The sequence below is a fragment of the Lethenteron reissneri genome, chromosome 23 (assembly GCF_015708825.2).
Source record: "Lethenteron reissneri isolate LAM-NWPU_2019-01 chromosome 23, ASM1570882v1, whole genome shotgun sequence".
Classification (NCBI taxonomy): Eukaryota; Metazoa; Chordata; class Hyperoartia; order Petromyzontiformes; family Petromyzontidae; genus Lethenteron; species Lethenteron reissneri.
Genome location: NC_083801.1, coordinates 16884986 through 16899141, shown reverse-complemented (window position 1 = coordinate 16899141; position 14156 = coordinate 16884986). Strand labels below are relative to the sequence as shown.

The window sequence follows — 14156 nt, the reverse complement described above, 5'->3', positions numbered from 1 at the left end:
CACCTGCGCCGGGTAGCACGTACACAGACACACACACAGGTGCAGCAGGCACACACAGGGCAGCAGACACACAAGGAGAGCAGATATACAGGGCAGCAGACACACACACAGGGAGAGCAGATATACAGGGCAGCAGACACACACACAGGGAGAGCAGATATACAGGGCAGCAGACACACACACAGGGAGAGCAGATATACAGGGCAGCAGACACACACACACAGGGAGAGCAGATATACAGGGCAGCAGACACACACAGGGAGAGCAGGCAGATATACAGGGCAGCAGACACACACAGGGAGAGCAGATATACAGGGCAGCAGACACACACACAGGGAGAGCAGGCAGATATCCAGGGCAGCAGACACACACACCTGCAAGAACAGCATCCACACACAGAGCACGGGACACACGCAGTGTAGCGCACGCACACGCAGGACAGCAGCCACATGCCTGCACTGAGTGCAGACACTGAGTGGAGCAGATAGCGACAGACCTGCGAGATAGAGACGCACTCGGGGGATAGAGACACACCTGGGAGATGCAGTGGTACACCTCAGATGGAGACACACCTGGAAGATGCAGTGGTACACCTGAGATAGACACACCTGGAAGATGCAGTGGTACACCTGAGATAGACACACCTGGGAGATGCAGTGGTACACCTGAGATAGAGACACACCTGGAAGATGCAGTGGTACACCTGAGATAGACACACCTGGGAGATGCAGTGGGACACCTGAGATCGAGACATACCTGGGAGATGCAGTGGTGCACCTGAGATAGAGACACACCTGGGAGATGCAGTGGTACACCTGAGATGGAGACACACCTGGAAGATGCAGTGGGGCACCTGAGATCGAGACATACCTGGGAGATGCAGTGGTGCACCTGAGATAGAGACATACCTGGGAGATGCAGTGGTACACCTGAGATCGAGACATACCTGGGAGATGCAGTGGGACACCTGAGATCGAGACATACCTGGGAGATGCAGTGGGACACCTGCGATCGAGACATACCTGGGAGATGCAGTGGTGCACCTGAGATAGAGACACACCTGGGAGATGCAGTGGTACACCTCAGATGGAGACACACCTGGAAGATGCAGTGGGACACCTGAGATAGACACACCTGGGAGATGCAGTGGTACACCTGAGATAGAGACACACCTGGAAGATGCAGTGGGACACCTGAGATAGACACACCTGGAAGATGCAGTGGTACACCTGAGATCTAGACTGTTGTACAGACACAAATGGGAGATATCGACACACATCGAGGAGATAACATCGCATGTCCGTGGGACAAATAGCGGTGGCTTTGGGAGTTCCTTTATCCAGCAGTGGATTGATCGTGGCTGATGATGATGAGGATGAGATAACTGACACAGACGCACACCTGCAAGATATAAGATTGTAGATTGCTAACGCGTGTGTGGGTTATGTACTTATATGGCATTTCCCCTGCGTGGAATCATAGCCTGACTCTGCAGATGCCTTCTTTAGACCGACCATTCAAATATGTTCCGCATATATAGTTTCAGAGGCACACTTTGCAGCAGTGAGCATTGGTGACTAAAACTACACCTCGGTCCACGTTTGCTCTGTCTCTTGCACCACAGTGCACTTCTGAAATAAATGTTGATGGTGTGTGCATAATGTACAAAGGCTGAGCGCGTTTTACACCTTTCTGTGTGTAAGACGGACCCACTGCATCGCGTCCGCTTGCAACCACTGTCAGAATTCCCGTGAAAAGCATGCTGACATAGCACCCACGTATATGTGTGCTATGGACTGTCGCAGCACTTCGCCTGCTATAGACTGACAGTATGTGATATTTGTTCTCAGCATACCAGCGTTGCCAGCATGCTATTGATTGACGTGGCATTTCACCTGCGTTCTTGGGAGTCTAGGCTATAGCTGAATGCGTGCGAGCGAGCGCGTGTGTGTGGTCAAATAATTCCATCGTAGTATCACCGTGTGTTAGCATTTAATCAAACATAGGCTTCCATAGCCGTGTGTTGCTACAGGCTACACCGCGCGGATGCCTTACTCTGATGTTGGGGGCATGGGTGTGTCCAGTTCGGCACGGTGCGCTCTTATGGAAAAATGTGCGTCTCGGGGCGTACTGTGGGGGTGATGGTCTGGGGGGTGTCTTTGGCAGAGTGTCGGGGGCTGCAGCGTGACTCACGTTTCACTCTGCAGCGCTATGTTGAGCAGCTCCGCAATCGTCACCCCTCTTGTCACGCTAGTTTTGTTTTTTTTCATCCCAGTTCAGTCTTCCACTGTTCTGTTGCATGTATGCAAGTTGAACTTCTTTCGCGCCGTACGTAGCCAATTCTCCGTTCTGGATGTCTTCATCCTCACAATCCATCCCCTGCCCCCCCCCCCCTGTTTGTTCCTATCCATTCACGATTCCAGGTAAAGTGTCGCTCAGTAATCTGCATCCTCAATCAAACTCCCAACAGTTCCTGCTTTCATCCACATTCCTCCGCTGAAAGTTTGCGTCTGCTGTCCAGACTTGAGACGTTCACTGTTTGCATTCGAAACACTGAGAGCAATTCTGTCTTCTCACGAGCTTCGGACTTTGAAATGGAATGGAAGCGTCTTGCATTGGCCAACGATCATTCATCACTGACTCACTTCTGGACTGTTCACGTTTAGCGGACCTGTTCATCGCGAACAAGTGCAGCAGAATTGCACAGTGTACACAGTGGTTTAAAGCACGTGTCAGTGTATACTGCCTGCTCAGAAGTGTTTATGTAACTTTACTGACTAATCCCCAATAAACTGCACATCCATGCTGTCGCGCATCGGTACGCTGCTGCGTTCCATGAGATCGTGATCACGAGCCATGTTCTATCCACTGCTGATTGAAGGCCACCCCATGTTGCCATCCCGTGTTCCCACGACGCCACACCACAATGCATCTCGTCACTCCATCTCCGCGGCAGACATCCTCTTGACCTTGCACCGTACTTCAGCTACCATTCCGTCACCACTCTCATCCGTGGGCCATCCATTCCTTCTCGCAATGTGTCCAGTTTGATTTAAAGCTTTCGTGACAGCAAAAACATTTTCTTCAAGAAAAACATTTTTAATCTGTGTGTAATACCAACTGTGGTATGTGGATTTGAACCATCGACCCCCCCCCCCAAAAAAAAACGATGAAACAATATTTTCTTGCTGTGTTTTTCACACCTGATGATGATTGCTTGTGTTGCAGTCGAAACGTCGTGAGAATGTTTTTGTTTTATATTTTTGTTATTTTATTGTTTCCCTTCTACGTGACTTTACCGAAAGAACCAAGAATATGTTGTCTCCAGTTTGGAATTGTTTCATGATCTATGTGTTCCGATGTCTGTTTCTCAGGCGTAATTCAAATCATGCATGCATGCATTCAGAATGCCTCTTTCGCATACTTCTTAAATATTGTTTCATCGGTTTTTTTGGGGGGGGGTCGATGGTTCAAATCCACATGCCACAGTTGGTGATACACACAGATTAAAAACGTTCTTCTTGAAGCACATTGGAATGTTATTTATCACCATAAAATCACATTCTTCAAAGGCACTCCTCATACCTGCTCTTGGCCATCACTTTATTTAATATATACAGTATATGTATATATATATTTTTCCTTTCCTTAGGACCCCCCTGCAATGACCGTCATAAGTATATATGTTGTGGTTTCCAGTTATTGTATTATATTATTTTATTACGTTTTATTTTCATTATTTTATTATTTACCTTCTACGTGACTTTACCCAAAGAACCAAGAAGATGTTTCCAGTTGTCGTCGTCGGAAGTCCCTCGGGGTTCGGGGATGACGTCCAATCAGGTTGAGGGGTGGCTATTGAGGTGACTGAGGCAGTCCAATTCTGGATCCGCAGATCTTTGGGCATTAGGGGCACGTGGTCCCAGATGGAAGTGGGGAATCCGCAGTGCCGGTTGGTTTCCTTTTCCTTTCTGAAATGGCAATGAAATGGCAACGAAAATCTATTCTGTGTCCTGGGCAGTATCTGTTGCCGGGCGGCACCTCACTGGGAGTGGCGCGCAGGGAGCTAAGTCACTGGAAAGCTTTACAAGTGTCCGTGTGCTGTGTACAGTGCCAGTAATCTTGGCTCAGACAAAAAAAAATGCCCCTCACCTCTTCACATACATGAACTGTGCTTCCATTGTAGTTCGTGACCAAGTGAAACGGCATACAGTTTTGGGGGTAGAGGAAAACTGAATTGAAGTGTCGTCATTTTTCACATTTATCTGAGAATCCTGACAGACAAGAGCAGGTGAAAGTGCTTAAGTTTAACCAGCTGTCGGGTCAGTTGTGTTGCCTGTTATGGCTATTCCTTCGTAAAAGGTAGGGACAACCGTTGGCTGAGTGCATTTGCAAAATATAGCTGTGAAAACAAGTATTATAAATACAGGCTCATAAAAATGCACTCGAAAAACCACGTAGACGTTTCAAGTATTTGCGACGCTTCACTTGTCCAGATTGTGGATTGGGCTCGTTGAAGTCTTGACTGGTATTGACAGATCCACTTAGCCGTAAATGAAATGACTCAATCATTTTCTGCACAAGGCCGAAAAAAAAACTCATCAGCAGTGTGATCGAATAGAGCAGACGGCAGTGCACATCAGTCTTTTAAGAGTGAGCTGTCAGACAAAAGACACTTTGCTAGAACATTCTGTTGCAGGATAAAAGTGTCACGATTGCATGTTTTGCTTATTCATTTTGTACGTTGATATCCTTAACAACCACTGACTTTTTTTACATTTGAAAGTATATGTGAAAGTTTTTTTTGTTAGATATTGGGCACAACAGAGATTGCCATTTTATTTATGCTAGTTCCATTGATAGAGATACATGTTTTTTTTTTTATTAAACATAAGGTGCTATACCAATTCCACATCTTAACAATAGTACTTGTCCGATCATGGTTAAAGACTTTCTTAAAGATCTGAGCAGATGGCTCAGCAGTTAGAGTGAGCAGCTTGCAATCGGAAGGATGCGAGTTCAAATCCCGGTTGGGTGTTGACTCAGTCCATCATTCTCCTGGGGTCAATACAATAAGTACCCCTTAATGGAAAGTCAACAGTGGTCGCCCTATGGAATCACTTGCCTCTACTATAGGAATGTGGATATTTCCATCACTGGTTCAGGGATGTAAACAGGAGGCGAGCACTGCCTAGATAAACTAAAGTAGAAACTATTTTTTTATTTACCAGGAAAGGCCCCCTGATGCATTTTTTTAGCTCTTTTTCAGAAGCGAACTGGCCACAAAGAATAGCTCAAGGAAGTGGCTTATAGTGTGGACATTTACAGTAGGCAAATGTTCGAAACGCATGTTTCATTTGAGCAAGAAATTACTTATTTGGTTAAAGACTTACAGTTCACAGGTTTGGGATGTGTACCAACATTAATTAAACAGTACTCTGGCAGCGAGGGTGGAGCATTTAATTTTCCTTAAAAGCTACCATTTTGTACGTGTGGTAAATAATAATGAATACTGTATAGGAATATGTCATGTAAATATTTAATGTCTTATTTGTAGCTTAATGTGTTTAATTGCATCCATTTATTTACGGTAGTTAAATTATGTAGTGCAACACATTCACTCTGATGTTGTGTTATTTATGTTTAAGTGATTTTTTTAATGCACGTTGTATGAGTAATCGTCTACGTCGAAATCACCTGGAATATGCCCATCAGATATTGGAATCTAAGCAGGGCTGAGCCTGGGCACTGCTTGGAATGGTGACCCCCATCCATCGCCAGTGTTATGGGCTGCGGGGTCATGCTTTGGGCACAAAAGGGCAGTGGCAGCAAAACACATTGTACTGAACTTCTATGCTTTCACCAACCCTGCACTGACCAGCATCGTCGTGAAACATAGTCAAATAACCTCCGGGACCCACAAGGCATGGCAAGGCCCTCATCTCGAAATGGAATAAACCACCAATATGGAATACCACCAAAATGGTTTAGGCACTGCTGGCTAGTAATGTGCATGCGATGCTATGCCAGAGTTATGCATATGCTCTAATTTAGTGAAGGAGTGCTATATTTGGACAGTGCAGCGGTATTCCAACACACTGAGAATAGCTTCTTATTTGGAAAGAGGAAAGCAAGCGTAACACATTCATCCCGCCAATGGGGCTGCATATACCAAGTAACTTTACATTGGCTGTGGCTTGAGTCCCATAGAAATGTTTTCTGTGCCATGTATGCTTACAGGCAATTCTTCTGCTTTTAATCCCGAACTCATTGGTGGGCTTTTTACAATTTGCACTCATTCTCCCCATTGTGCATATAAGCAGTCCAGGCTCTTAGGGCCAGGTGGGTTGTGGGTTTGGTGTGCAAAGTTTAACTATTGACTTTACTTCTTATAAAAGGTTGTGTGCGGTGACTGTTATATTATATATATTTGAACATTTTACATAAATGTCATCGTCTCTTTCAAAAAGGAATATGTAAATGCCAAGGGGGTTTAAATTTATAAAGAGACTTTTAATAATCCTCTAACCTAGGTCAGTACGATTTTGGGAAGAAATATGTTATAAATGGCATATAAGTTATACCAATTTTGCTGTTAGACGAATCATGTGATCAAAGATGGTGGCACAACTGCACATTGAAAGAGCTGCGAGCTGTTATGGTTTTTCCTTTTAGGATGTAGAGACAAGTGAAGTGTATCGAGATGAAATATGGTAATGGTTATGAACTGTGGCAATATTGCAAATGTATGGAATTGCTGCAATTAGAATGTGACCATCTGTGGTGATGACGCCGTAAATGATAATCAGTTGATGCTTCACCTCCTGCCAAAAATGATCACATCGAGAGGTCGATTTTGAACCACAGGTAGGAATCCATTACATATCAGCGGTCTTTGTGATAAGTGTGGAAACAGTTTAGTCAGTCATCAACGAAACAGTGGAATTACCAAATAAGTGTGTGCCGAGTTGTATACCAAAATGTTATTGGACGATCATTAAGCAAACAGCATTCACATTTGCTGCACCTGATTGACCAGATGCATATGTGAAGAATATGCATTTGTCTATCAATGCAACCATTCCATCTTTTTGTAAATCTTGCGACAATTTGAACAACTATCTCCATATTCCAGCAACACTCCTCAATACATGTTAATTGCCTTTAAACCCTCAGGGAACAAATAATAGTAATTATTATTTCACTGTACAGGGAATTCTCTACATACGAACGAGTTAGGTTCCAGAGGTCTGTTCGGAAGTCGATTTGTTCGTAAGTCCAACTTTACTCCTGTCGATTATAAACATGTTGTACTGCATGTACACTAAACACGGGGAATGGCTTTAAAAGTTGTATAATCACCTGTAGATGTAGATGCGACTGATTATTCATGTTCTGCAGATGTAGATTCCACCACCGCCATCTATTGCGCAGGCGGTTGAACTTCCGAACAGGAGACTGGACATACGGACAAGTTTGTTCGTATCTCTGAAAGTTTGTAAGTCGAATGCTCGTAAGTAGACGAGTCCCCGTATTTCTTATATGCAGCTGTGTAAGGGCACTGGTATATTTTATAAAGTGAGAAAAACATATCGCACGTGAGTATCAGGGTCATATCATATTCACAGGCTCTTGTGGTAGGGACTTGCCAGCCTGTAAGGTTAGGTAAATATAGGAGCAGGGCAGCACGCCCTGTGAACAGGAGGTCCTCCAGGGTCGGTCCTGCGCATACAACTGTTAGTCTCTTGCGATTTAAACACGAATAACATTTTCTATCGTGATATGCAGCACGTGTGTCTTAAGTAAAACTCGAATTACCTGCACCGTGGTTGGTAGTTATCAGTAAATATGATTTCGTGAGGGGACAAAGTTAATCAATAATTTTCCGAATTTTTTCGTATATAATAAGTAATCATGTACTTGACTTAAAGCTTTCGTGACTGCAGGAATTCATATTCTTTGGATGTTTCGGTAAAGTCACGTAGATATTTTTTGTTATTTTCTTTGAACCTATCTCCGTGAGTGTACCGAAAGACCCAAATAATATAATCATGTACTATCATGTTAATAAATACACACTTCAGGGTCATTTACCACTTCCAGTAATTGCAATGTTTTCTTTGCATATTAAAACCACACAGAGCACTGCCAATAATTAACTGTACTTTCTTGAGAAGGTTAAATGCATTTGGTGTAAACTTGTAATGAAGCTTTTTGAGATTGGGGCTATCACAATGCGGAACAAGACAAATCATTGTGATGTGTAAGAGCAACAGCTTTGCTTTGATTAATAACCACAGGCGTGACGACCTTCCAATGAAATTCAGTCCACGCTTGAGATTTTTTTTTAAAAATCCTCGATCGGTGTCCGTTTGTTTGAATACAGTTTTGTTCATTATTTATATAGCACCTACGATTGTTCTTATTTACCGTGTTGTTTTGAGCCAGACTGCTGCATTTTACGAAATGGAATGCTCAAAACGGTTGTACAAATTGCATAACACTTTGAAGACGAGAGTGGGAGCTCGTGGAAGGATGTTGCACACAGGGCGCGTGTTGTTCATTGTTTGAAGTAGCACAGAACTGAGGAATTCCGTGCTCGCCCTTTTACATGTCAGTCCAATCGTTTCAACATTTTACTAAAGGTGAGGTACACATATCTAAAGAATCCACAGAGGGATAGTTCTTGCCAAATGTATTTATATATATATGTGTGTGTGTGCATTCAGTTTTTATATAATTTTATTGTGTTTTATTCCGCACATTATCGTTACTAATTAAATACTTATTGGTGGCACTAACATGACCACCAGCCTTCGCTTCCCCCATAGCTAGGAGTTAATATTTGGTATCAGTTACGGTTACTGACTGTATAAACGTAATGAATTCCTATCTTTGGCATACATCATCAGTGCTAGCATGTGGCTGGCATTTGGGTTCGAGTTAACTTCATACTATATAGCCTTAAAAGACAATAAAATTTAGAAATCTGTATTTTCTACGAAATTCAGTGAAGCCATGAGCTCATGGCTGATGGAAGCCAATATCATCTAGGCAGCGTTAACAACGCTTAAAAGATGATTAATTAACTATGTTTTTACCTGGATTTATTTAAACCATCAAACAACATTTTGCCTGTGAAAGTCAGAAAATAATCAAAAAGACTAAAATGGTCAATGAAGTAATCATACTTTCCCTCTAAGAGAACTCAATATGTTTCCGCTGGGGGGGGGGGTAGCTATGTTTCCAGTGAAGTTTTGAGCAATGTGGGCGTGCGAAATCGTTACAAAAGCGCACTAACACAGGAGCATGAAAGGCCGTTTCCAGCGAGATGACCTTTTTGCTGACCCCACGGTCGCGTCCTGACGTCGCAGCTAATGTGGGCTGGGTCACGTGGCAGATCGGACGCACTTGGTGATCTAAAGACGTTATTCCTGCCCGAAAATTCAGTTTCTGAGTGAATTTTGTTAAGCTTGCAGTCTCTTGACAATGTTTTTCTTCTTCCCATGTTAAATGTAAACACAACTCAGTGTGTATGTTGCAATGTGATTAAAATAAATGTAATATTTTTAGACGCATGGCATACTAAAGCCCTGTAAATATAATGGGGAGAATGGCATCACTCGAACAGATGTGTGTTGCATTAGTGCTGTATGATAATTATCAAAATGCATTGGTCACATGATGGACGACCAAGGAATGTACAGGTATTGTCCCTCAAACATACAATGCATGCATTATACCTGATTAGTTTCATTTGCATAATCTTCATGAGAACTGCTGCATCGTAGCCAGGCAGAAATGAACACACGACCATATTTACTCATAAAACGCTTCAAACTTAGTTATGTTTTTAAAGTAACAAGTGGTGGGTTTTAAATAAATGGATATTGATGCTGCGCTTGCTATACACGAGGAGTGTTGTTTGGAATATTTTAAAGGGGAATGCTTTGTTGAAGCTATAAATATACTGAGGAGGATGAATGCAGTCCTTTCACATCGTCAGCCACTAAACTGAGAATCTTTGTCTATACCAATGGTCTCTAACTGCTAGACCGGCCTGTTAATGGTCCAGCCTTGAAATCACTATGCTCTTGTGTTTCCGAAGATTTATGGTGCTTTATAGTGTAGGCTTTCTCATTAAAACAATGTGATCCCGTCTTGAGGAGGGTTTTCAATCGAATATGTAATTCAACAACTTAGCACTCGCCGTGTCGAATATTCACACAAGCACGATTTAGTTTCATTGTAATTTTAACATCGATCATCATCCACGATCTACCGACTGCTGGATGAAGGCCTCTTCAACTTTTCATCAAATTTAAACAGTCGGGCAATGCAACACGCCATCTAACTACTGCACATGAGCTGATCCCATCACTTCATCTCCTCAGTGATCATCCCCTCAGATGTGTTCTCTACTTTGGCTGCTACTGCATCGTTAGTCTCGACCACTGCCCGTCGCCCCTTCTCACAATGTGGCCTGTTGAAGCCCATCTACTTCACGTCAACGACGTCTGTAGTTTGCGTTTGTGCTTTTGATCGATGTGTTCTGCTTGCTGTTTCTCAGTGGAATTCCAAGTGGTAACCTCTTCATACTTCTTTGATTTTTTTTTATTTTGTTCTTCTTTGGTATCAGTAAAATGTTTTACTTTTATTTGTTCACTGATCCACATGTGATCTCTCTGCATCTCAATATAATTCCAAGCATGGAGTGCTCTGCACACATTTCAGCTTTTGTTCGATTTTCTATTCTGATTCGTATGCCACTCATTGAAAACGTTCTTTTGTATTGGTTACATTACTTCTCACCGTTATTAAGATCAATATTACAAAAGGATTGCTCTTGCTTGCTTTATTTAATCTCGTTTTATTCATGACATTGGACATTGACGAGCTGACATTGAGAATTGAGAAATGAAATTGACTTAATTAGAACAGACAAATTTCATATTTTCAAAGACGTCTTTGTCCTCAGCAAATTCTGCACAGGAATTGATCAAAGGCTGGTGCGATGTATGTTGCAGTTCAACATAGCCAAAGAGATGGCAAAGATAATTGCAGACAGAAACAAGATAGTTTAAAATGACTATTTAAAATCATACAAAAAGTTTTGAATTTGCAATACAAAAATGTTTTTCATTCTCCCTCTCCATATATATGACCGAAACAATAACGTAAAGTGTCATACAGAGCCATGGCTATTAATATAACCGTAGCTGCAGAATATGTAGTGGTCAATGATACCACTATATACAAAGGAAGCCAACAGAAGTGGATTGTAGAGGACCATATGTCCCGTGAGGCGTGCGGGCTTCACAAGACGGACGGTGGCAGACGACCAATGCTGCATTCAAAGTTACGGACTTCCTCAAAAAGGCTGAGCACTCTCACTCACTTTATGCAGCCACAGCACGGGCCGGCCCTTTGTGCTGCACGTGCCCTTTGCTGCACTGGGATATTGACCTTTTCATAGCGATGTTTTCAGATGTACGTTAAAACTATTTTTTTTATATTCCTGAAACGTTTTATGTTTTGCCCTTTCACTGTTGCTCACCGACTAAAGTCCGTTTGTTCTAGAAACGAGTTTTGACTCAATAATTGCAACGTTCTATATTTTAAAAAAAAATGCTTGAATAGAAACATTGTGGAAATTACCCTTATGAAAAACCATCGAAATATCAATGACGGCCATATTTTGCAACATTGAAACATTGCGTTTCAGTTTAATCATGGCTGTCTGGCTTACACTGTAAGCCACTGTCCAGTAAAATACATGTCAATGCATCGCAGAGTATTTCCAGCATGAACCAAAAGTTTTAATTTAGAGTGTGATTCTCCAATGACTGCAGCATTATTATTATTTGATAGAATGGAACAACGGTACCTGGGAAAATGATTATGCGACCTCTACAGCAAAGTACTGTACCAGGAGTATATGTTAAGCATAAGAGTAATATTAACATTGACAAACTTAACTATCGATCAATCAGTGTTACAATTAGCGGTGGTTTCAGCATGCCAGAAATCACACTGGACAAGAGAACGATTCACCTTTGTTGATGTCTGATCCTCACAGACCTGGTCCAGCACTCTGGGGTAATTTGATTCACTGCTACCTCAATAAATAAATGTCCTTGTCAATACAGTACAGTGTTGCTCAATACTGACTACATGCTCGCCTTGTAAATGTAATTGCGTGGCTGATCTGTGGGTGTACTGATGCTTTCATGTGGGTACTGTATTGGAAGATGTAAAACGAGCAATTGTGCTTGTTTAATCAACGCCAATTCATGCATTTATATTTGTGTGCAGGAATTTGTTTTATTCTTGTATCTCCTACCATTGAACATGTATCCCTCTAACGGAGCGATGGCAGGATAGGGATGTAATGAACATACATTTGGTGGAGGTTTTATTGGCAAAACAATGCGACCGGTAATGTTTCATTGATTCTAATTACACTGTGGTATGATGTGCAAATGACAATTCGTAGCAGCTTAAAAATATTGAAATTTCGCTTTGATGGAACCTTGTGCATGGTTAGCGAGCCGGGATGTGACTGGTGACCCAGAAAATCCTTCTTGAATGCAAACGGCATTCAAATGATTAAGTACCCATACCATGAGTGGATGTCATCATTTACTGAGAAATAAATTAAATACAGAATCGCTTCTGCAATAATATACCTGCATCATCGTTAGCATTACCTGATTGTTAATCAACATCCCTAGTCGTATGCGACAAAGATTAGGATACTAGACTGTTTCAACAAGCATTTCTGGAATGACGAGGTAATCTTTATGCCTTAATTTACATGACTAAATACTGTAACCAACATCGTGGCCTTCCAATAGAAAGAAGTTATTTTAAAGGCACACAAAAACGCGTTTGCTATAACGTATCGCTACGGATTGTCATACCTACTGCGTTAATATCAATTATTCCTACCTGTTCCTCACTTATGAAACCGTTTTTTGTTTTTGTATACAGGTTACTGGTGGGAGCTCCGAGAGCAAAGGCCCTTCCCAATCAGCACGCCAACCGTACCGGCGGGGTCTACCAGTGTCCCTTCACCACCAACACCGACGACTGCCAGAGGATCATCTTCGACAATGACGGTAGGGAAATGGCGTCCCGTTTTACGCACCCGGTTGAAAAACGTCCTCCTACGGGGCAGATCGGCGTGTCACTTTCGTTCATCGGATTCAGTTTTTTTCCCACCCGATCTCGCTCCTTCCTTTATTCCATCGTTTTCATCCCAGTCCCAAAATGGAACGAAGGCTTAAAGTTGCACGAAGAAGTATGAATCGGTGGATTAATGCTTACAAACTACACTGAGGTATAGAAGGAGGGGCTCATGCATCGGGGAACAATTGACAATGAGAGACACTTGTTCAGGAACGTTTGTAAAATTTGGGCAGACCATATTACGATGAAGGGATTATAGCCGATGGATGAGGCTAGCAATGGAAGGAAAGCCTATGGATAGGACTCATCCAAGAGGGTGACAACTGTGATCAGATCAGCTTGTGTGCAGGAGTGGGGTTTGTGGTGGCATTGCAGGACTGTGTGGAATGCTGACACTGTGGGGCAGAGTTTATCCGGTAATGGATTGACTATAGTGATGATGATGACTGCAAATAAATCTCACGTTCATGTTAACATGCCTTTGTGATTTATTTTATTCCAATGTATGTATAATAAGTAGAACAAAAAAATGTTGCTTGCATTCATTCTGGATTACCCAATCTTCAAATGTTAACCAGTCAGGCCAGTTTGTGTCTTTAAAATCAGTGGCTGAGTGCTGTCAGGTGACCAGCTTGAATAATCCCATGTGACCCAATTACCTGGGTCACTGCACGGCAAACCCTTGCGGCTGCTGGTGTTTGCCGTAGGTCATTCAGTGTCCTTAGCTTTCTACCTCCTTTCTAGTGCTCTTGGCTGATAATGATTATTTATAGACATCATAAGCCTGTTTATTACAATGTTTGTAAGGTATTTATACATTCATCATCCTTAAATGCAGTCGAGAAAAGTTATAATGGCACAGAAATACAAAATATGATGTAATTCTCCATTGTATTTATCTAATACATTGTACAGTCTTGGCATAGGCTTTATTTATTAAATACATTTTTGGATATTGTACAGTT

At 42.3% G+C, this 14156-nt stretch overlaps 1 protein-coding gene across 4 annotated transcripts in view; it reads left to right on the top strand.

Annotated features, from left to right (window-relative positions):
* Positions 1-14156, top strand: part of LOC133346119 (integrin alpha-6-like) — a 36120-nt gene that overhangs the window by 407 nt on the left and 21557 nt on the right. For all 4 annotated transcript variants that reach the window (XM_061557540.1, XM_061557539.1, XM_061557541.1 and 1 more), the window contains exon 2: positions 12994-13121. In XM_061557540.1, coding sequence (XP_061413524.1) covers positions 12994-13121 — 128 coding nt within the window. The remainder of the gene's footprint in view (positions 1-12993; positions 13122-14156) is intronic.